The sequence below is a fragment of the Physeter macrocephalus genome, chromosome 14, assembly GCF_002837175.3.
Source record: "Physeter macrocephalus isolate SW-GA chromosome 14, ASM283717v5, whole genome shotgun sequence".
NCBI lineage: Eukaryota > Metazoa > Chordata > Mammalia > Artiodactyla > Physeteridae > Physeter > Physeter macrocephalus.
In genome coordinates this window covers 100,621,886-100,644,039 of record NC_041227.1, presented here as the reverse complement: position 1 = coordinate 100,644,039, position 22,154 = coordinate 100,621,886, and the positions used below count along the sequence as shown (strand labels likewise).

At 51.1% G+C, this 22,154-nt stretch overlaps 1 protein-coding gene across 13 annotated transcripts in view; it reads right to left on the bottom strand.

Annotated features, from left to right (window-relative positions):
• Positions 1–22,154, bottom strand: part of MYO19 (myosin XIX) — a 32,127-nt gene that overhangs the window by 5,994 nt on the left and 3,979 nt on the right. For 5 of the 13 annotated variants that reach the window (XR_448251.4, XM_028498625.1, XM_028498624.2 and 2 more), the window contains 16 exons: positions 19,884–20,022; positions 19,402–19,550; positions 17,434–17,547; positions 10,333–10,465; positions 9,622–9,691; positions 8,971–9,073; positions 8,222–8,318; positions 8,007–8,083; positions 6,237–6,327; positions 5,611–5,782; positions 3,471–3,544; positions 2,652–2,773; positions 2,341–2,454; positions 1,918–2,094; positions 1,425–1,577; positions 340–447 (listed from right to left, as the gene is read on the bottom strand). Coding sequence is in view for 10 of the 13 variants with exons in the window: in XM_028498625.1 (XP_028354426.1) it covers positions 340–447; positions 1,425–1,577; positions 1,918–2,094; positions 2,341–2,454; positions 2,652–2,773; positions 3,471–3,544; positions 5,611–5,782; positions 6,237–6,327; positions 8,007–8,083; positions 8,222–8,318; positions 8,971–9,073; positions 9,622–9,691; positions 10,333–10,465; positions 17,434–17,547; positions 19,402–19,550; positions 19,884–20,022 (1,893 nt within the window). In the remaining 3 variants the exon portion in view is untranslated. Of the gene's footprint in view, positions 1–339; positions 448–707; positions 966–1,424; positions 1,578–1,917; positions 2,095–2,340; positions 2,455–2,651; positions 2,873–3,316; positions 3,545–5,610; positions 5,783–6,236; positions 6,328–6,449; positions 6,607–8,006; positions 8,084–8,221; positions 8,319–8,970; positions 9,074–9,621; positions 9,692–10,332; positions 10,466–17,433; positions 17,548–19,401; positions 19,551–19,883; positions 20,023–22,154 lie in introns of those variants that run through there. The other 8 variants (XR_003682835.2, XR_003682836.2, XM_028498627.2 and 5 more) reach the window with 8 other exon arrangements.

Genomic DNA, 22,154 nt, shown 5'->3' with positions numbered 1-22,154 from the left:
AGTGCTTTTGTGCAAATTTTAGAAACTATCCTTCCATCAGAAACAGTGCACTGTGTCTGGTCTGTAAGGTGACACAGACTTTCAGCTCTTGTCTCTTGTCAGGGCACATGGCTTGGTGAGCAGACGGCAAGATGCACTGTAGCCCCTACTTGCCTCCTGTGGTTGGGCCACCGTGCAGTACACAGACCACACAACTGTACGTGACTGTCCTGCCAGAGCTAAGGAGATAAGCCCTCCCTAATGTCACTCCATTTGGAGCAGACGTCCTGCCCCTTACCCCTCCAGGGTCTTGGTCGAATGGGACCCTCCACAAAGCAGCTCTGGCCCAGTGTGAATTACCTCCTCTTGGTGGAACATCTGCGCCCGGCCCTGGCTGTTGGGCTTGATGCAGCGAATGTAGTGGGGTGTGGTGCTATGCAGGACCTGCAGAAGCTGCTCCAGGGAGGCCTGCAGAGGGGAGAGACCGTGGGTCAGGCTGCTGGGGGGGCACCGGCTGGGCCCTGGTTAGTGACACCTCCAAGCAGCCCTCCCAGCCCCGAGACCTGGATCCTCACACACCCTGAATGACTCCTGGCAGCTCTCACTGGGTGCGCCCAAAGCACACTCCACTCCTCAGCTCCGCCTCCAGGGACCCTTCTTGACCTGTGGCCCTCCCCACCTGGTTGGTCTCCCTGCATCTGGTCTCAGCCGCCCCCCACCAGAGCAACCTTTCCAGAAGAGAAGCATCTCAGAACCCCCTGCCATTTGTTCGGGCGACAGCTGTTCGGGCGACTAAGCCCGTCCTGTGTGCTGGAAGCCTTGCCAGGGCTACGACACGGCCGTCTGCCGTCGTCTCACAGCTCAGGGCCTAACGGGCCTTGCAGACGTGGGATGGGCTCTCTCAGTGGTGTGTCTGAGGCTGGGCAGGAAAGGGCTAACCAAACCTGGGCTTCCCTGGTTGCCTCCTGTGGGAGGTGATGAGAAGGCTGCGGTTGGAAGGAGGACAAGGAATAAACTAAGAGAAGTGGCGTGGAGGGTGGGAGCAAGGGTGGAGCTGAGGGGTGGCAGAGCAGAACGTGCGAGGGCTGAGCGACGGCAGGAGGGGACAGGTCTGCTCTGGCCGAGGACAGAGTTTGAGCGGGAAGCTAGGGAACTGGGAGTGGGCCAGTCACAGAGGTTCAGGTAACTCCTGCTCTTCCATGATCACCCTATCAGCAGTGGGCGAAAGGCCGCACTGCCACCCACGGGCCCCCAGGCGTCCTGTCACGTCAACTACACACACAGTCCCTCTGTTAGTTTCCGGTCTCTGTCTTCCATGGACCAGGACCACGGCTACCTGACTCCTCAGGGCTCCCAGCACACAGCACTGATCCTGGGAGGTGCTTGGTAAGCACTGGAGATTGATGAGTGAACCAAGCACGTCGCATCAGCACCACCGGACCCACCTTGAACTTGGACACCACGGTCAACACGGGGGCCCTGCTCTGGCCGGAGGGCTCCTCCTGGGACTTCTCTTCAGGGTCAGCAGGAAACAGCACCTTGAGCAGGGGGTCCTGGGACTGCTGCAGGAGCCTGGTCAGCTCAGGGGGGATGGGGTCCTGTGGGGAAAGGACAAGGACAAGGGTGAGAGCAGGCGTGGTGCTGCCCACGGGCTGCCAGCCCTGCTCACCCAGGCCCCAGAAGAAGGGCAGGGCCTGAGCCCAAGAGACTCAGAGCTGGTCTACTGGGTGCCTAGAAGCCGGGAAATGCAGTCATTTCTGGGCAGGTTGTGCCTGATGGGCAGAGACCTCAGACAGGAGGGCCCAAGAGGCGACCCTGGATTCGGGAGGATGTTCAGGAGGGGAGGATGCACGATAGAAGCTTCCACACACATGCAGCAATGAATGACTCAGCATCTCATTTCACGCAGGGGCCCACAGGCCACGGCCCAGCCCTCACCTTGTTCTTCTCCACCAGGCCTGCGGTGTGGTACCGCACAGACCCCGCGTAATGCACCACGATGAAGCTGGGCTCCCGGCTGAGCTTGTTGTGGCCCAGGCAGGGGCTGCCCGCCAGGGCACTCTCAATGCGTGTCTGGAGCTGGGCTGCACTGCTTGGCCGATTAAGGCGGCATTCCTGTGTGGGCCAGGATGGGACAGGTGGTCAGCCACAAAGTGAGAGGGGCTCACAGCCCTCACAGTCCCCACCCCGTGGACCCATGGGAGCATCACAGTGACCCGGAAAAGGAGGGGTTATAGGGCTAGCAAACCCATTACGCAGGTGGAGAGAAAGGGGCGCACCGAGGGCACAGGATGGTCTTCAAGGTCCCAGAGAAGCCCAAAGCCCCACTTGGGTGTTCTGCACACTAGCTGACCCTCCCACCTCGTTTATGAGGGAGCAGATGCTGACGGGGCTCCCCTCGATGAGATCCAAACAGGTCTGGTTGTCCTGGTAGCTGACAGTCGACCACTCCAGGCCCTCAGCTGTGTACTCCTCCTGGGGGAAGAGGTGGGAGTGGGGTGGCAGAAGGCAACTGCGGTCTGAGGTCCGGCTGGCCATCCCACGGCCGGCCTCGGCACCACAGCCCGTTCCAGAGCAGTGTCAAAGAAGGAACCGAAGACGCCTGGTCAGATCCAGGGACGGGGCTGGGGGCCAGGGAGAAAGAGAGGACGCAGGACCACCCTACCCCTCACCTGCTGGGCCCTGAGGTAGTGAGCCACGAAGTGCTGCTGCAGCTTCTCGTTGGCGTAGTTGATGCACAACTGTTCCAGACTGTTGGTGGGGAAAGACTCAAACCCGTACACGTCCAGCAGGCCTGGCAGGAAGGGGAGACCCCGTGGGGCAATGCAGGAGGAGGCGGGACCCGCGGGACGACAGGAGCCCAGGGTAAAGCCTCATGCCTGGCAGCCCGGAGCTGAGGCGGAGCGAGCACGGTACCCAGCGGTGAGCAGAGCACCTCCCACCCCAGCGTGGTTCCCAGGGCAGCCTCCTGTCCCCTCAGAGATCAGAGCAGGAAGAGGCCGAACGAGGTGTCAGGGGACCAGATCCCGGGGAACGCTGTGTCCAACCTGGTTTGGACAGCCTGAGTCTCACGCGCTCGGTTGGTGCCTAGAATTCCACCATTCTGGGAGCAAACTCCACCGACGCTTCTGAGCTTTACTTCCTCCCCTAGCTGGTTCCAATGATGTTACCATGTCCCCCATGTCCCTTCTAATCTAGCTCCTTCACTGTCCTCCACTACTCTCCTGAGACCGGAGCTGGGTCTCCAGGGAGAGAAGGGGCCCTCGTGGCCCAGCCGCCAGCTGAGCCTGCCTGGAGAGCTAGCGACAGTCAGATGCGGGCACCGGAGAGCAGAGACCTCGCCCACACGCTGGTGGAGGGTGAGGAGACGGGTGCAGAGGAAGGAAAGGAGCTGCCCGGAGTCCCGCAGTAGACCCAGGGCTCTGCTCTCTGTGCCGGGCCCTCCCGTCCTTTTTCCGAAGGAGGGTTCCTGGAGGGTGAGCCCCTGCTACCTATGAAAGTGGTCCAGGAGTCGGGGTCCGCACAGATGCTGCTGTTGATCACCGACACCAGCCAGTCAAACAGCCTGTTGGGGTGGGGCGGGGGGAGTGGGCTCCGGTGAGAGGCGTCAGGCTGAGCCTGAGGGGTGGCAGGACTGTCCCTCCAGCCTGGGTGCCACACCTTGGAGGGCCTGTCTTCTGAGCCTGACAGGTCAAGGGCTAAACACTCTCCTCTCGTGTCCTGCCCATCCTGTCTTGACCTACTACACATGCAGGCTGTGGTCATGCATGTTCCCGGGCACACGAAGGCCTGGCCTGTCCACGAGCAAGACTGAGCACGGGACCAACTGCAGGCACATCCCTTTTTATTGTGCTTTGCTCTACTGCGTGCTTTACAAATGGAAGGTCTGTGGCAACCCTGCATCGAGCAGGTCTATCAGCGCCATTTTCCCAACAGCGTTATTCTGAAATTAAGTTATGCACATTGTTCTTTTGGACATAAAGCCGTCGCACACTTCATAGTCTACAGTATGGTGTAAATGTAACGTTGCTGTGCACCATGAAACCAAGAAATTCGTGTGACTCACTTTATTGTGGTGGTCTGGAACTGAACCTGTGATACCACTGAGGTCCGGTATAGCCTCTGGGGCTGGACAGGGAGTGGGTCTGCCTCAGTCCCCCGGCCCGACACCCAGCTGCATCTTGATGAGAAGGGGCTGACAGGCAGCTCTGGGTGGGACTGTGAAGAACCGAGTTCACTGGACTCCCCTGCAAACCTCGGCCTGCGGAGGCCAGAGGCCAGAGCGCTCCACACACAGGGCCCCACCACGTCCCCTTACTCCGTCCTGCACGCGGGGGCCCCGAGTCACCCGAGGTGGACAGTGGCATCCTGCACTCTGGAACCGTCGCCCCTGAGATGACGGGATGGTTGCTGTACAACGTGGTGACACATATGATACTATATAAGGGTTTCTTCCTTACCGTTTAAGTAATTGCTCTGCAACTTTTTTTCAATTCAGTAAATGATTCTTATTTTTGCAACAAGGGCTTCAAATACCCATTTGAGGTACTAAAAATGAGTGACCTAGTGATACAATGACCTGTGTGCTGTGTGTAAAATGATCCATGATTAGAGACTCACTGTGTCCGTGATCACACTTTACCTGCTCATTTTGCAGTGATTTGACACAAAAGCTTTAAAAATCTTTGGCCTCAAATTCTGACCTGAAATTCGCTTCTAGGGAGTGAAAACAAGAGTACCTTGCTGAACTGGGTTCAGTCTGGGCCCAGCTGCCCTGGGCCATTTTCACTCAGAGGATCTTATTCCCTTAGCAGAGCTTCTCAGGTTCTTAGCTCTTGAGAAGTTTGTGAAAGCAGGGGGACCCTCTCCACAGGTACCCAAGTTTCTATAAGCACATGCACGTGCGCGCGCGCACACGCACACGCACACGCACGCACACACACACACACACACACACACACACGTGTTCTGTCCCATAATTTCAGAGGATCCTGGGCCCCCAGACATCCTCAATGGCACCCCAAAGGGTCTCAGAACCCAGAGTAACAAATCACTCCTTAACCACATGGCCAAAAGGTAGAGATGCCCACAGAACCAATAGGAAAAGGACAGGACCCCCACCTTCCCCCTGTTCTGGGCTCCAATTGCTGCAGTGTTGCTCAAGACTGTGGGCAAAGCTTCTGGCTCTACCACCATCTATCAAATTCCCCAGGTGACTACCAAGAGTACAAGGGCACACAGAGACAGAGAAGCCTATTCACCCATGGGTCTGCACCTGGACCTGGGAGGGACCCACATCACCTCTGGGGCCGGCCTTGCCAGCAGAGAGGCAGGCAGGCCTTCCTCACCTATCACCAAGGTCAAGGCAGGCTCCTGTACTTTAATAACATGCTGAATCTAGGCCAGGTGGCAACTTCTCCACGCAGAGTAGTCCAGAATCAAGCCAAGGGCCTTGCTCGGGGAAAGCCCAGGAGCCACTCCCTCCTGCCCCCCAGGGTCTGGGGAGCAGGGCAGGGAACCTGTCTGCTTTATCTGGCAGCCCTCACCCTGGGCCCAGCTGTACTGCCTGAGGGGTCTGTTCCAACTCCAGATGGGGGGCCCTGGGAGGAGGGCAGGGCCCAGAGCGCTCACCGTGCATAGACCAGTTTGGCCAGACAGTCTCTGCGGGTGTCACACTCGGCCCGGGAGCAGGGCTTCCGGAACACCTGCTGCCGCCTGCCTGCCCTGATGGTTCGAATCCGCAGTGTCTCCAGCAGAGGGTCTTCTGGGAGCCGCAGCAGTGAGGCCGCTGTCCTGACAGAGCCTGGGAGGCACAGACACCCTCCATCCAAACATCCCACGGCACAAGGCCCCGTGAAGTCACCACAGGGGAACCACGACCCACCCAATGGGGCAGAGTGAACCCGGGTGCAGGTGGGCGAGGAGGCTTGGCCAAGGCAGAGGCAGGACTTGAACCCAGGGCTTCCGTGTGCCAGTCCACACGGCCATGAGTGGGATAAACCACTTTATAAACCCTCCAACTCTCATTTTCTTACCTGTAAGATGCTATCTGCTGCAGCAGAGATGGGGTGAGGAGTAACTTCTCTGGGGCAGGGCCCTATAGCTTATGGCTTCAAGGGCACTGATTCCAAATTTCACCTTCTGGCCTCCCTCCCACCCGATCCCACCAAATGCTGCCTCTTTTCCGGCAGGGCCTGCCTTGCTCCCTGGGTGTCTGACCAAAGCCTGAGGTGCAGGCCCCCCATCCCTGCACTCACACTTAGCATCGTCCATCAGTGGGCAGGGCTGGGCTTCGTTCCCGGAGTCAGCAAAGCGGGTGTTGCCGAGGTGCAGCAGTCCAGCTAGGGCCTGAGGGGGCGGGAGGGGACACGAAGTGGGCCCCTTCTCAAGGGCTGGAGCCCAGCCTGGGAAGGGTCTCTCTCCTGCTGGATATGACACTGATGATAACAGAATAATAACAGCTCTCAATTACTGCCCACTTACTCCGTGACTCGGCCAGGCCCAATTCTACACAAGTTACATGCATCATTTCACGTAATCGTTTCAACCAATGAGGCGCGTGCCGTGGTGGTGCCCATGACAGAGATGAGATGAGGAGAGGTTAAATCACAAGCCCGAGGCCACACACTTGGTAAAGGAGAAAGGCAGGATGAGAAGCCAGGCGATCCAACTTCAGATCCCACCCGGGGCAGCCACTGGGGCCGCCACGTCACCCACAGTCTGTCCCCGCCCTGCCCCCCGACTCCAGAAGCAGACTGTGTGGGAAGGCCGCTCCTGTTCCTCGTGGACCGGCCCGACCTCTGTGTGGCTGGTGGGGGCTTGGCTCTGGCTCCTTCTGGCTCTTTCTCAGCACCGTTGGGCTTCTGACAGCCCAGCCTAGGGCAGGATCTGTGATCTTGGTCTCTGTCCAGCGGGTGCTCCCTTGCCTTCGCACTCAATGACCCCGCATGGTCAATGACCCGCATGGATGAGCCCCCAGGGGCTGCAGAAAGGGGACCCCTGGGTCCAGCAACTTGGAAACCTTTGGACCTGGTATCGGTAGAGCAGGGCCTCTCCCACCATCCCGGTCTGGTCCCAGAAAGGGTGTGCCCACATGCTACTGGCTTTCAGGCCACAGCCCACCTCAGGAGAAGACTACTGTGTTGACGGGCAGTGCGGCTGGGGCAGGTCATGCCACCCCCAAGCCAGCGCCCCTGTCCAGACCCCTAGTGTTACCCACTTGTCCTATGTGCTGTCCCTCCGGCCAAGCTCTTGGCTGGCGGTGCCCATACTGGCCGTGATCTCCCCCACAGCCTGAGCAGCCCCCTTCTGGAGGTGGAGGTCTCTTTCCACCGCACTGCCCTCTCCCTGCAGCGGCATCCCTGTCTCTGCTGCCAGCCAATCCTACAGATCCCCTCCCGCCGCTCCGCAGGAGTGAGGAGAAAGATGGGAGGAGGGGGACCACCAGTGGGGATGAGTGGGGCCCAGTCCCTCTGGGTGAGCACTGCGTCCCAGGAGGAAGAGGAAGATGGTGGCAAGTCAGAATTACTACACCCGGTACAGACTCTATCTGCACCACTTAGTGCTGTCTGGCCGTGGGCAGGTCTCTAGTTTTCTCAAGCATGAAATGGGAATAATCTCCATACCCATGGGTCTGTTGAAAAATACCAAGTGAGCCAAGAGGTGTGAACATGATTTAAAAACTTTTAACACACTAGACAACCACGTGGCAGCATCGTTTCTCTATTCTGATTAATGGAGCAATAACTGACCCAGGCACTTTGCCCTTTGACCTCTGTGGGTCACCGTGCTGGCCTGTTCTACAGCACTATGTGCCCTGCCACTGTCCTCTCTGCCCCCGTCCACCCAGACCCCCCCGTCTCCAGGCTCAGCCTCACAGAGAGGCGGGCGACTCCTTGGAGATTGTGCAGTGGGGCCTAACGTCCTAGATCCTCAGGAAAAGAGTCTCACACGTTGAGAGAAGGGCCCTATAAAAGGGGCTGCCCATCACCGCTGCCGCATGTCAGTGGTGTGGCTTTTCCTCTGACCTGAAAGATGTTGTTCTGGGTGGGGGCATCGATGCCCAAATGAAGCATGGCCTCCCTGGTCACCTCGAAACAATCCTCTGAAAAGGAATCCAAGTCACAGCCTAGTGTCAGGACCAGAGGTCAGCAGGGGCAGCGAGGGGTGAGGGAGGCGGGCCCTGTCGGGATGGGTGGGTGCTGCCGGGCCGGCCCAGGGCGCTGGGTAAGTCTCCCCCTACCTTCCAAGGTCCTCTCTGGGTTGGGCAGCCAGGAGAAGGCGGCTCCCTCAGCGAGGTGCCACTGGAGCCTCTCGTCCGCACTGGCTCCTTTGCAGATCTGTGGGGATGGGGACGGGGGCTGAGCTGGGGCTGCTGGGGAAGCCTAGGCCTGTGTAAGCCTGGGGTTGGGATGAGAGCAGTGAGAAACGGCAGCAACGTCACAAGGCTGAGAGGTTCCCGTAGAGAGCCCAGGGCAGGCAGGGGGGCAAAAGCAGCAGCAAACAGTTCTGGGCGTCTCCACCCGATGCAAAAAAACTCACTGAGGGGGTCTGCAGTATGATGAAGAAAGCAAAACTCCACCTGGGGAGCCCCCAGTCCCAATCTGAGAGCAGAGAGACGTACTATCCATGCCTTGGGGGTCCCCCTGTCTGATGGAGGAGGCACAGTCTAGGGAAGTCCTTGTTCTCAGTTTCTGTTCGAGAACAACCCTCCGTCTGAGAGTGAGAGTTTCCACTGCGGAGACAGTCCCAGCCTCAAGGACCTTCTGATCTGACAGAGAAGGCAAGCACGTTCCCATGCCAAAACCATCCCGGGAGCCAAGATCCAGTGTGTGGCGGAAGTGTTACATAAAGTTTGCAGGAATAAGTGGTGGCATTGCTGAAACCAGGTGAACAGGCAGGCATGAAGCAAGGCAGGGAGGGGAAGGTTTAGGGGCACAGACCCATCTCCGCCCTGCATCTGGGCAGCTGTGGGCCCCACCTGGTACAGACCTGATAGAAAATGTGGAAGTTCCTCTCACTGGAGGCCTGGCAGGCCACTCGAGTTTTCTCTAGCAAGTAGGTCTGAACTGCAGCTCCAGTCATCTGCTGGGCCCTGGGTACAAGGAGGCTGGAGCCCATTAGTTGCCTGTTTATTCCATGGGCATTTATTGGGCACTTACTGTGTGCCAGACTGCAACCTCCCCCAACTCTTCTACTTAGGCAATGGGGGTTGTGAGGACTAGGGACCACTGAGCAGGTCCTTGGTTGGGGTCTGGGACATTGCCCTCCAACAAGCTCAGGGGCAGGACCAAGGCCTCTGTACATTATTTTGCCCCATCCAGAGGCAGGAACAGAGCCCCAGCTTCAAGCTCAGAAGTGTAGCCAAGAGGTGGCAGTTTAGCTAGAACTGTCTGAGCAAGGGTAGAAGTCAGAACACATGGGCTGCACGAGCATATTGCCCCAGGGTCCCTCAGGCTGGAGGAGTTAGAGTTCTCCAGGTTCAAAGATCACCCTCAGGTTCACTTATCACACATAAAAACATGCCAGGAGGAGCTGAGTTCTGCCCACAGGGGTGGCCCAGGCTGAGCACTGCCCCAGCCACTTTCACACTCCCCCGCCCCCAGCAGCCAGACTGGCACAGAGACTGGCAGCAGAGATTACCTGTTCAGCTGGAGCTGGATGAACTTCCCAAAGCGGCTACTGTTGTTATTCCTCAGTGTGCACGCGTTCCCTACAGATCACACCTTATGTTTACAGAGTCCCCAGGGGCGAAGGTGGCCTCAGGTCTGCTGGGGCCAGGTCTCTATCCTCAAGTCACCTAAAGGCCCCTTTGTTGGTTGCCATGTCACAAGGGACAGGACTATGGACTGGGCACTCGGGCTTTAGCAAATGCAATTCAGGTGAGTTAGAACTTCCTGGCAATGGAGTGGAAAGAGCCAATCTAGGCAGTCAGGGACTATTTTCTTTGAAGGAGAAGGATCAAAAACAAGCTGTTACTATTGAGGCAGACGGTAAGGCACAACATGTAGAATGCCAACATGGACACTAATTGTTGTGCATCCTTAGACAAGTCCCCTTCCCTGAACCATCAGGAAGCTGTTCAGAAGGCTGGGGTTTGGATTGGGTGAGCCAGAAGGTCCTCTCCAGCACCACTGCTACACCTGCTTAGGCTAGAGGGAGGGGACGACAGAGTGACGTCACCTCTACTGGAAGGAGGCTAAGGGTACCTGGGAGGAAGCTGGGGATCCATGGCAGTGAATGATAAACTATCCTCCACCCCTCTCCTAAAGAGAACACTGCTCCTTTCCCTGGAAGGTGGCAAACCACCGAGGAAATGGGACTGAGGTACCGTGCCGAGGACACCAAGCTCACCGAAAGCTTCCATGACAGGGTTGGAGTTCAAGATTCGCTGTTCAATCCTCTCTGCAATCTTGTGGCTTTCCCAGGATGTGGGTGATGCGGCCACCACAGCGTAGAACTTCATCAGGCAGCGGGACGTCCATGTCTGTGGAAGAAACAGCCCTGTGGGAGCTGTGTCCACGTTCCCTCCCACTTCTGAGCCTGCCTGCTGCAGCCCTCTTTTCCACCATGTATGCTGCTGACCGAAGGGTGAATGCTGAGTTCAACTGTATCCTTGGGCAAGGCACTTCCCCGTCTGTGAAACGGGGACACTTACTTCTGCTTCTCCTAGTTCCTGAGGATGCATTTAAGAAATGAAGGGGGGCTTCCCTGGTGGCACAGTGGTTGAGAGTCCGCCTGCCAATGCGGAGGACGCGGGTTCGTGCCCCGGTCCGGGAGGATCCCACGTGCCGCGGAGCGGCCGGGCCCGTGAGCCATGGCCGCTGAGCCTGCGCGTCCGGAGCCTGTGCTCCGCAACGGGAGAGGCCATGGCAGTGAGAGGCCCGCGTACCGCAAAAAAAAAAAAAAAAAAAAAAAAAAAAAAAAAAAAAGAAATGAGGGGGGCTGGGGTAGAGGAGGACAACCCACCCTGACCTGAGCAGGCTACTGACCTAAGGAGACTTTCCATGCGTTTTCTTGCCAACCCTACAGACGCAGATACAATTACATACTACCTGTTTTCAAAATGATGAAACTCAGGCATAGAAAAAAATTAAATTTTATTGAAGAGTACATATCTAGTAAATGATAGGGCTCTGATTTATACCCAGGCAATCTAGTTACAAAATTCTCACTGTTTTGTTTTTAATCACCTGAGATGAGGTCTATTTTCATTTTAATTTCCATTTGTTCATTGCTAGGACAGAGAAACAATAGATTTTAGTATACTGACTGTATCCTGCCACCTTGATAAACTCCCTACACCTCACTACAAGTTTTTAGCTTTGTTTTTGTTTGGTTTGGGGTCTTTTTGGTAGCTTTTTTGGTAAATTCTTTTAGGTCTCCCTCTGAGGTGGGAGGTGCTCCCTCTCTGCTATTTTCTGAAAGAATTTGTATAGAACTGGTAACATTAATTCCTTAAATACTTGGTAGACTCCATAAGTGAAGGCACCTGGGCCTGGAGCTTTCGATGAGGAAAGATTTTTTTTTTTTGTAAGATTCAGGGTCCCCTGCATATCCATGCTGTGATACTTCTCACTCCTCATGTCTCCCCTGTTCCCTTTGTGTTTTTGTGTCTTATTCCCTTAGTTCTTTTTTAAAAAATTTATTTATTTATTTATTTATTTTTGGCTGCGTTGGCTCTTCGCTGCTGCTCGCGGGCTTTCTGTAGTTGCAGCGAGCGGGGGCTACTCTTCGTTGTGGTGCGCGGGCTCCCATTGTGGTGGCTTCTCTTGTTGCAGAGCAGGGGCTCTAGGAGCGCGGGCTTCAGTAGTTGTGGCTCGCAGGCTCTAGAGCACAGGCTCAGTAGTTGTGGTGCACGGGCTTGGCTGCTCCGCGGCATGTGGGATCTTCCGGACCAGGGCTTGAACACCTGCATTGGCAGGTGGGTTCTTAACCACTGTGCCACCAGGGAAGCCCTGAGGAAAGATTTTTAACGATGACTTAAATTTGTCTCATAGATTTAGATATTCAGGTTATATGTTTCCTCTTATGTGAGCTTCAGCAGTTTGTGTATTTCCAAATATTTCTCCATTTTATTAAATTGTAGAATTTATTGTAATAAAGTTAATAAAGATCTCTTATCTGTAGGATCTTTAGTTATGTCTATTCTTTCATTTCTGACATTTGTAATTTGTCTTAGCTAAGTTTGACTAGATTTTATTAATCTTTTCAGAGAAATAACCATTGATTTCACTTGCTTTATTATTTTTGTTTCTATTTTACTGGGGTTTTTTAAACTTTATTTCCTTCTTCTGCTTACTTTGGGTTTACTTTATTCTTTTTCCCTTAGTTTAAGGTAGAGGCTCAGGTCAATTATTTGAGTTTATTCTTTTCGAATATAAGCGTTCAACGTTACAACAAATTTCCTACTAGGCACTGCTTTTTTTTTTAAGCACAAATTTTGGTATGTTTTGCTTTAATTTTCATTCAGTTCAAAGTTTCTAATATCCCTTGTGATTACCTCTTTGACCCAAAGGATATTTAGAAAGGTATTAATTTCCAGTCGCTTTGGGATTTTCTAGATATCTTTGTTATTTACTTCTAGTTCATTTCTACTCAGGGCAGAGAACGGTTTGTATTTTAATCTTTTCAAATTGAGATTTGTTTTGTGGTTCAGAAGATAGCCCATATCAGTTCCATGTGTACTTGAAAAGAATGCATAAATATCAAACTATTAATTTTGATTTTATTTTTCCTTCCAATTGTTTTTGCTTTATGTATTAATATAATTACTTCAGCTTTCCTTTGATTAGTGTTGGAATGGTATATCTTTTCCTATTCTTTTACTTTGAACCTATCTATATCTTTATAGCGGGTTTCTTTAAGACATTAAATAATTTGAGTCTTGCGCCTTTTTAAAGAAAGCCACTCTGACATTTTCTGTCTTTAATTGAAGAGTTTAGTCCACTAACATTTAATTTAATAATCGCTATGGTTGGGTTTAAATCTACCATCTTATTATTTCTTTTTGAGTTGTTCCATGTGATCTTTGTTACTTTTTTCTCCTTTTATTGCCTCTGGTTGAATTGAGTACTTTTATGATTCCACTGTACCTCTACAATAAATTGTTACTATCTTCACCTTAGAATGAACGATTTTAAAAAAAAATTATTCATTCATTCATTCATTCATTCATTCATTTTTTGGGTTGCATTGGGTCTTCATTGCTGCGCGCGGGCTTTCTCTAGTTGGCGGCGAGCGGGGGCTACTCTTTGTTGCCGTGAGCGGGCTTCTCATTGCGGTGGCTTCTCATTGCGGAGCACAGGCTCTAGGTGCACGGGCTTCAGTAGTTGTGGCTCATGGGCTTAGTTGCTCCACAGCACGTGGGATCTTCCGGGACCAGAGCGCGAACCCGTGTCCCCTGCATTGGCAGGCGGATTCTTAACCACTGCGCCACCAGGGAAGTCCCTATCATTCTTTTTTTTTTTTTTTTTTTTTGCCGTACGCGGGCCTCTCACTGTTGTGGCCTCTCCCATTGCGGAGCACAGGCTCCGGACGCGCAGGTTCAGCGGCCATGGCTCATGGGCCCAGCCGCTCCGCGGCATGTGGGATCTTCCCGGACCGGGGCACGAACCCGTGTCTCCTGCATCGGCAGGCGGACTCTCAACCACTGCGCCACCAGGGAAGCCCTCATTCTTATCTTTATTCCTCTTTATGTATATTTTCCTGCTTCCTTAACGATTTTTTCCTTATGTTTGGTTTCAGCAATTTGACTATAATGTGCCTAGGTGTGTTTTCTTTGTATGCATCCTACTTAGTGTTTCCTGAGCTTCTAGGATCTGTGCCTGTTATCTTTTGCTAATTTTCTAAGATATTACTTCTGACCCACATTCTCTCTCTTCTCCTGGGACATCAATTACAAGTATGGTAAACCATCTGATGTTGTACCAAAGCTCCTGAATGTGCTTTTCTTTTTTTCAGTTTTCTCTCTTTTTTGTTTTGTTTTGTTTTGGCCACAACACGTGGCACGTGGGATCTTAGTTCCCCAGCCAGGGATCAAACCCGTGCCCTCTGCAGTGGAAGCACGGGCCCTAACCACCGGACCACCAGGGAATTCCCCAAATTTCTCTTTAGTTTTTGATTTCTATTGACTCACTCTCAAGTTCACTGATGTATTCTTCTGCATGTCTAGTCTGCTGATAAGAGTTGTCCATGCTTTTATCATTTCCACTTAACTATAGTTTCTACCTCTCTCATGAAGAGATTGGAAGAATCTTTTCTGGAGATACTGACAAGCTCATAAAACAAATTATGACCATTCGGGGTCCCACCAGTTTAGAAAGCTATCCATAGTGAGGCCACCTGTCCATAAACATAAGAAATTCTAATCAGTTGCTTAATGCCTTATTCTGAAGTATGAACAGAAATTCAAGGATCATTAACTATTTGGTAAACTTCTTTTACATGAATGACAAATATCACAACAAAGGAAGAGAAGGAACTAGAAGGAAACAGAAATGAATTTTGGAAATAGAAATGAAAGGAACAGAAGACAAGTAAAAATCATGAAATATCCTCAAAATAAGAGAAGAAATAAGACCTGGCTGCTGGGGGGAGAATAATATTCAGAGAACAAGAAAGAACTCTTAGAATTAAAATTTTTTTTAAAAATTCAAAATTCAAAAGGATTGAAGGGTAGAGAATATCTCCCAGAAGATAGGACAAAATATTAAGAGACAGAAGAATAGATGAGGAAAACAGGACATTAGACAATTTATCAAACTTCCTACTAATACGAATTCCAGAAAGGGAAAACAGGGGAGTAAATTATTAAATTATTATCAACAGATATAGTATTTTCCCAAACTAAAGGACATGAGTTTCAAGGTTAAAAAGACCCATACAAAGTATCCAGAACAGCAAGTGAGAAAAGACATGCCACTGTGAATTTCAATACTTATGGATAAAAAAGACGACCCTAAAAACTTTTGGAAAGAAAACACAAATCACCATTTATGGATTGGGACTTTCAACAGCAACACTCAAAAGAATATATAAGAAAAGAACTTATAAATTCAGAAAGAAAATGATTTCCAATTTGAAATTATAATATCCAGCCAACATGTCAAATTAAGGCAGAATAAACATTTGCAGATGTGCAACAACTCAAAAATATGCCCTCCAAGTAACCTTTGTTGGGAAGCTACTAAAGAATATGCTCCATAAAAACAAGGCAGTAAAGGATGAAGAGGAATCCGCTGGGCTCCAACAACAAGATATTTATCATAGAACAGAGGACAATCTGGATCCCCAGAGTGAGGCAAACAGCTCCCAGGTAATAGCTGTGTGGCAGCAGCCCTTGGCAGCCACCAGTCTGGATGCAAGTAGGAGACGTGAGAACTCTAGGAAAGGCATCGCCAAGAAAAAAAAGCACCTGAGGGAATTCCCTGGCAGTCCAGTGGTTGAGACTCCGTGCTTCCACTGCAGGGGGCACGGGGTTCGATCCCTGCTTGGGGAACTAAGATCCTGGAAGCTGTGTGGTTTAAAAAAAAAAAAAAAAAAAAAAAAAGCACCTGTTGGGTAGGTGTTTTCCAGTTTTGGTGACAAGTTTGATAATGAACTAATAATAGGTATACAGAAACTAAACAAGTGAAAAAGTGGGGGCAATTATTAAGTAGAGGGAAAGTAAAAATTACACAAGAAAAGAAATATAATCATAGTATGTTACAGGGCTCTGCTGGGAACAATACATACATACTTGTAATTATAAGTACTATATGTTAACTTACCCAGAAATCGTGATATAATTATGTATGTATTTGGGGGCAGGGAAACAGGGCTAAATCCTCATCAAAGTAGGAAATGAACAGATAAGGTCAAAACTGAAAAATCAATAACTAATAATATAAGCATGTTGTTTAGAAATATGGATGGAGACACCCAAACAAACTGCTAAAAGATGTGAAAGCATAGGGTTGAGAGATATGGGGCAGGGTTGCTGTTTTTTTATGTAAGCCTTGTAGTATTGCTTGATTTTTGAGCTATGTCACTATGTTACTATTTATCAAAAATAAATTAAGGGCTTCCCTGGTGGCGCAGTGGTTGGGCGTCCGCCTGCCGATGCAGGGGACGCAGGTTCGTGCCTCGGTCCAGGAAGATCCCACATGCCGCGGAGCGGCTGGGCCCATGAGCCACGGCCGCTGGGCCTGCGCGCCCGGAGCCTGTGCCCCGCGGCGGGAGAGGCCACAGCGGTGAGAGGCCCGCATACCACAAAATAAATAAATAAATAGAATAAAATAAAATAAATTAAAATTGAAAAAGATACCAGGCCCAGCCCATGACCACAGTGGCTGTTCAATAAAGGGTTACTGAGCTCTGGTTGCATGGGTCTAGGGCCAGGTCCAGCCTCAGCTGCCCAGAGCAATTCTGGAGGACAATGGGCTCATCCAGGAGCTGGGCATCAGCCACGACACCGGCGACCTTGATATAGCTCTCAAAGATCCCCTCTTCACCCAAGTCCTAGCCCTCATCCCTACAGTTTGCTGTCTCCATCTGTTTCCTTGTCTGTCTTTCCCAGTGAGCTAAGAGCCCCCTGAAAGCCAGATGTTGCATTTTTCCTCTGTTCCTCCCCCTGCCACTGCTTGCTGGCTAGCCCGGAGCCTAGAAGCTGGCAGGTGCTCAGTGCTCAGCAATGCTTTCACATGTGCGTGCAGGCAGAGGGGGTTTATGGTCCAGAGAATCCCTTGTGAAGGTAATGCTGAGGAAAGGGTGGGGTGGCTGGTGAGGCTCTACAAGAAGGTGGCGAGGCCTGGGCCAGCAGCCTCCTCTGACCAGCCGTGCAACTCCTCACTCATCCTTGTACAACATTCTGTCTCACCCATTAAGATTTTGCCACCTAGGGACCACATGACCACATCAGGAGATTCTGTCCTTCCCCACAGCTGGCCCAATGCACTGCCCTTGCCATCAAGGGCAACCCAGAGATGCACGTGGGCTACTTCCTTATTGGAACGCTAACTACTTTTGGAGGAGTGCTGCCACGTGCCCAGCATGCCACCAAGTGCCTTATGCGCACTAGTTCATTTAACACTCACAAAAGTCCCATGAGTTACGTGTTGGTCTTTCCCTCCCTGCCATTTTACACGTGAAAGAAATGAGGTTTGCAAAAGCTAAATATCTTTCTGATGTGCTCTTAAGCACTATGCTGTAACCCCCAACAGCTGACTTTTGTTTCCAATGGTGTCAGAGCTGACAGAGTCCTTCAATGAGAAAATGAAGGCTCAGAGAAAAAAGAATCTCACCCAGGGTTACAGCAGAGCTGGTGGGAGAGCCTGGACTAGAACCCTGCCTCTTGACTTCCTGCCCAGCTCCTGCCCACTGCTGCACACTGAATCCAAGAGGAGTGACCTCCTCTGCCTCTCTGCCTGTCCAGCCAGTCACGAAGTTGACAGGGTGGGAAAGAGGCCCTCTTACCTTTCCAGCACCACTCTCTCCACTGACGACAATAGACTGGTTGACTGGCTCGATCAGGCTCTTGACATTCCTGTAGGTCTGTTCACCCACAGTGAAGATGTGGGGCTTCAGTTTCTGAAACATCAAGGGGTGAAAGGTCATGTGAGCAAACACCTGTCTTCAAGGAGTGTTTGATCCAATGACGGCTGAGATGGGGAGCCTGCCCACAGCAGTGGCAGAGGCTTTGTCTAGAAAAATTTCCCGGAAGTAACAATGTTAGGCCCAACTGTGGGCTTTACCCATTCATCTTCTCTCAGTTTGGAAACAGTGCTGGCCTTGACCAGTCTATGACATTAACACTTTATCCTCCCATCTTATCTTACCTCAACAGTCTTATTCTGTTATTTATTATTTTATGTTATTGTACTTTGCAATTTGCAAGAACTTTCTTACAAAGTATTGCCTAAGAAGTCTGTACATTAGTTGGATAGCTAACTGTATTTTATAGATGAGAAATCTGAGGTTCAGACAGGTTAAATAACCTTCTCAAGTCCACACAGCAAATAAGTGCATCCACGTGATTTGAATTCCAAAGTCACTGTTCCCCTTTCCATCAACGAGTATTAATTGCCCTCAACGTGCTGGGCACTGAGGAAACAGAGGGGACCAGGACATGGCTTTGCCTTTGAGGAAGCAGAGTCGGTAAGATATGGGTTCTCTGGCCAGGCCTCCCCTGGCTTCCATTCGGACACTAACCATGCGTGAGCCAGGCCACCTGCACAATGCACAGCCCGCGCAGCACCACCTGGCCAGGAATGATTGCTTACCTACGCCTTCTTGAAGGGATAGGGCATCACTCTGGATGGTGTCAGAACCGTCCCACTCTCCCCCTGCCTTCACCCCATCCACCTCCCACGTGGACTGTTACTAAGCCTCCAACTGTTCTCTGTCTCCTGTCTCACCTTCCTGAACCCAACTCCCCCAACTTCCAAGGTAATTATACCCATAGGCAGCTCCGTTCACAGCCCCACCCCAACGCCTGATGAAGAACCTCTGTGGACACTCTGCCTGCTGTGGTGCATCAGACCCTTCAACAGTCCTGGCTTATCTCATCTCCTGCCTCTCTCTGCAATACCTCCCTCTGGCCAGCAAGTCTGATCTTGCTTCTCCCTGTACTTTAACATCAACTGGTCTACTCCCTGCCTGCACCAGCTCCAACCTCACCCCCACAAGAAGTTACCTGGCGGACTTCCCTGGTGGCACAGTGGTTAAGAATCCGCCCGCCAGTGCAGGGGACACGGGTTTGAGCCCTGGCCCGGGAAGATCCCACATGCCGCGGAGCAACTAAGCCCGTCCGCCACAACTACCGAGCCTGCGCTCTAGAGCCCGCGAGCCACAGCTACTGAGTCCACGAGCCCAGAGCCCGTGCTCCGCAACAAGAGAAGCCACCGCAATGAGAAGCCCGCGCATTGCAACAAAGAGAAGACCCCGCTCGCCACAACCAGAGGAAGCCCGCGCACAGCAACGAAGCCCCAACGCAGCCAAAAATAAATAAAATAAAATAAATAAATTTATAAAAAAAAGAAGTTACTTGGCATTCCAATCAGTGGAGATGAACATGTGCTGAATTTTCTAGGACAATCCTTGTCACATGTAATTTTATCCTTTTCCCAAAAAAGTGGTTTGTTAAATACACAAATGTTCCCTTGTAAATTCTTTCCTACTAATAAATTCACAAAGAAAATAAAAATCACCTGTCCTATGTCCCTATTTTAAGTTCCAAAATCAGTTGAACAAATATTTATCTCCAACTTTGCACCTACTGGTATATGTCCAAACTTCTGTGAGCTCCTGGTGGGCAGGGCCATGGCACCAGTAGACTTGGAATGACTACATGGCTGGTGAATACATGGATAAGGACAGGGAAGCCGCAAGGTAGCCTAGGGGAGGAGGGCGAGCCCTGAGGCCACAGGCAGCGGTGAGTCTTACCTGGGGCTGAGGAGCAGTGTGGTACTCTTGCATCACCTCTGGTGAATAGAGCTGAGGGATGGGCTTGAAGGGGTTCAGAGCCACCAGGGTGCAGCCAGCTCTGGTGTAGAACGTGTCTGCCGTGTACCGGGCCTGCAGACACCTCAGGACTGAGGCAGAGGTGCCTTTAGCAAACTCTGGCTCAAATGGAGACATAACTGCGCATACAAACACCCGCCTAACAGCGCTCCCTCTGCAATTAGCCAAGAGCCATTAGATCCCAGCAGCTCCCTGAAGAGTAGGTACAAGATCTAATTAAGCTGAGCCCCACATCTGGAGCAAAGGCTGCACTGGGGAGCCCGGTGGCATCTGCCAGGCAGAGGTCTGGCTGCAGGTCAGGAGTCCTGCCTGCCTTGGTCTGGCCAGGGGCAGCAGTGCTGAATACCCTCATCACACCTCCGCCCACTGGAGACGGCACACCCGAGGAGAGGGGGGGCCCATACCTGTCTCCAGCGTCACAGGATTCACCTTAGTGAGGTCATCCAGCTGGTGCAGCGGGGCCTCCCCGCCCAGGAACGCCTGCAGGTCTTCTCTGAGGGATTCCCTGCCATGGGCATCAGAGCCTGAACTCTGGCCATTAACCTGGGAGGGAGTAACAGGGCCAGGAGAGCTGGGACTCAGACCAGCTGGCAGCTACATAAGGGTGGGGGCCTGTATAGTAGAAAGAACAGGCCTCTAGTATCATAGCTTGGTTGTTCAAACTTCAGCTCTGCCACTTACTAGGCCTGTGAGACTCGGTAAGTTACTTAACCTCTCTGAGCCACAGTTTCTTTATTTGTAAATTAGGAAAAATAAAATCAACTCACAGGGCTATTTGAAAGAAAAAGAAGAAGACATATACAAAGCACTTAGTCAAGTGCCTGGCACATAACATGTACTCAGTAAATCAATAAATGCTATCCCCTCTCCTCTGCAATGAGTTCCAGCTTCTAGCCGGGCCAGCTACCAGCATTACTGGGCTGGCAGGGGTGGGGCCCAAGGTGGAGGGCTGCTACAGGAGAACTGCAAAGGAAAAGAACCATGGTTTGGACCTTTTTTGAAAGAGACCATTCAGCTTGAGATGAAAAATCAGCTATGAGGTAGCCCCATGCCTTCATCACCCGCCTCTTGGGGCTTAAACTTAGCCTGGTTAATTAATTAGCTCCTGCTGCCCTGGTCTACTTGAGAAGAAGCCTGGCTCAGAAGTCAGATGAGGTCAAGAACGAGCACCAAGGGGAAGTGGCCCTTTCTCCCTCTCCCTTGCCCATCCTCGACGCCAACACTTTCCACATGTTTCCTCCTGGGACCCCATTGCTCCTCTCTTCTCCCTGGGGGCTGCAGGAAAGATGGTGTGGGTAACAGAAGAAGACAGTAACTTGGCTGAAATCTGCTTTTGGAGGAAGGGGTCCGTGATATAACATGTGTGGGTTTCTAATGAGACTACTTAACCTTATAGTTCAAACCCTCAAGCCAAGGAGGCAAGTGTCATTTGAGAAGCCCAGTAAAAAGTTTCTTTCCAAAGCTGTTGCCTGTTCTCTGAACTTGGGCCCACGATGATGCATGTACAAAGCAGGCTCTTGGCCTCCAGGATAACTGCCAAGGTCAGAGCATGACTGGGTCCATGCGAATCCCTCTGCTCTAGGGGAAAAAAGAAAATCACTCACAAACCCATCCATAATTTTTTTTTTTTTTTTGCTTTTTTTCTTTTGGCTGCGCTGGGCCTTTGTTGCTGCGTGTGGCCTTTCTCTAGTTGCGGTGAGTGGGGACTACTCTTCGTTGTGGTGCACGGGCTTCTCACTGTGGTGGTTTCTCTTGTTGCGGAGCAGGGGCTCTAGGCGCGTGGGCTTCAGTAGTTGCAGCACGCAGGCTCAGTAGTTGTGGCGCACGGGCTTAGTTGCTCCACGGCATGTGGGATCTTGCTGGACCAGGGATCAAACCCATGCCCCTGCATTGGCAGGCGGATTCTTAACTACTGCGCCACCAGCAAAGTCTTCCATCCGTAATTTATGAACAGCTCTTATCCTACCAGAGAGGCAGCTGAGTATCATGGTCCTTGACTTGGACTTGAAAGCTACATTGCCTGGGTTTGAATCCTGATTCTACCACTTCCTAGCTGTATAATCTTGTGTAAGTTTGTTAATCTCTTTGTGCCTCAATTTTCCTCATCTGTAAAATGGGAATGGTGGTAGCATCTACCTCATAGATGCTAACAAGCACATAAAGTATTTAGAAAAGGCATCTGATCTCTTCCACCAAAAGTGAGCTATTATAATATGATTTTGTTAAAAGCAGTCCTTCTAATTAGGCAATAATATATTAAAAGCCTTAAAACTACGTATGTCCCTTAAGTCTGCAATTCTTCTTCTAGAACATGATCCTATGTAAAGGTCATAAAAGTGTTCAGTATATATAGAAACATTTACAATTGCAAAACAATTGAAAATAACCCAAATGTCCAAATAGTAGCTTAAATTATAGTACATCCTTACAATGCAATAAAGCAGATTACAAAGAAAATGATACCCTTAAATATTTTAAAAATACATATTTAGGGAAAAAAATCTAGGATATTCTCTGAAATGTCGGTTATCTCTGGGCAGTACAATTATGGGTAACTTTAATGTTCTTTTTGCTTATCTATATTTCCCACATTGCTTATAATGAACTTGACCTTGAATAAGTCACTTAACTGCTCTGAGCCTTATCTCCAAAATGGGGATATAATAGCACTATAT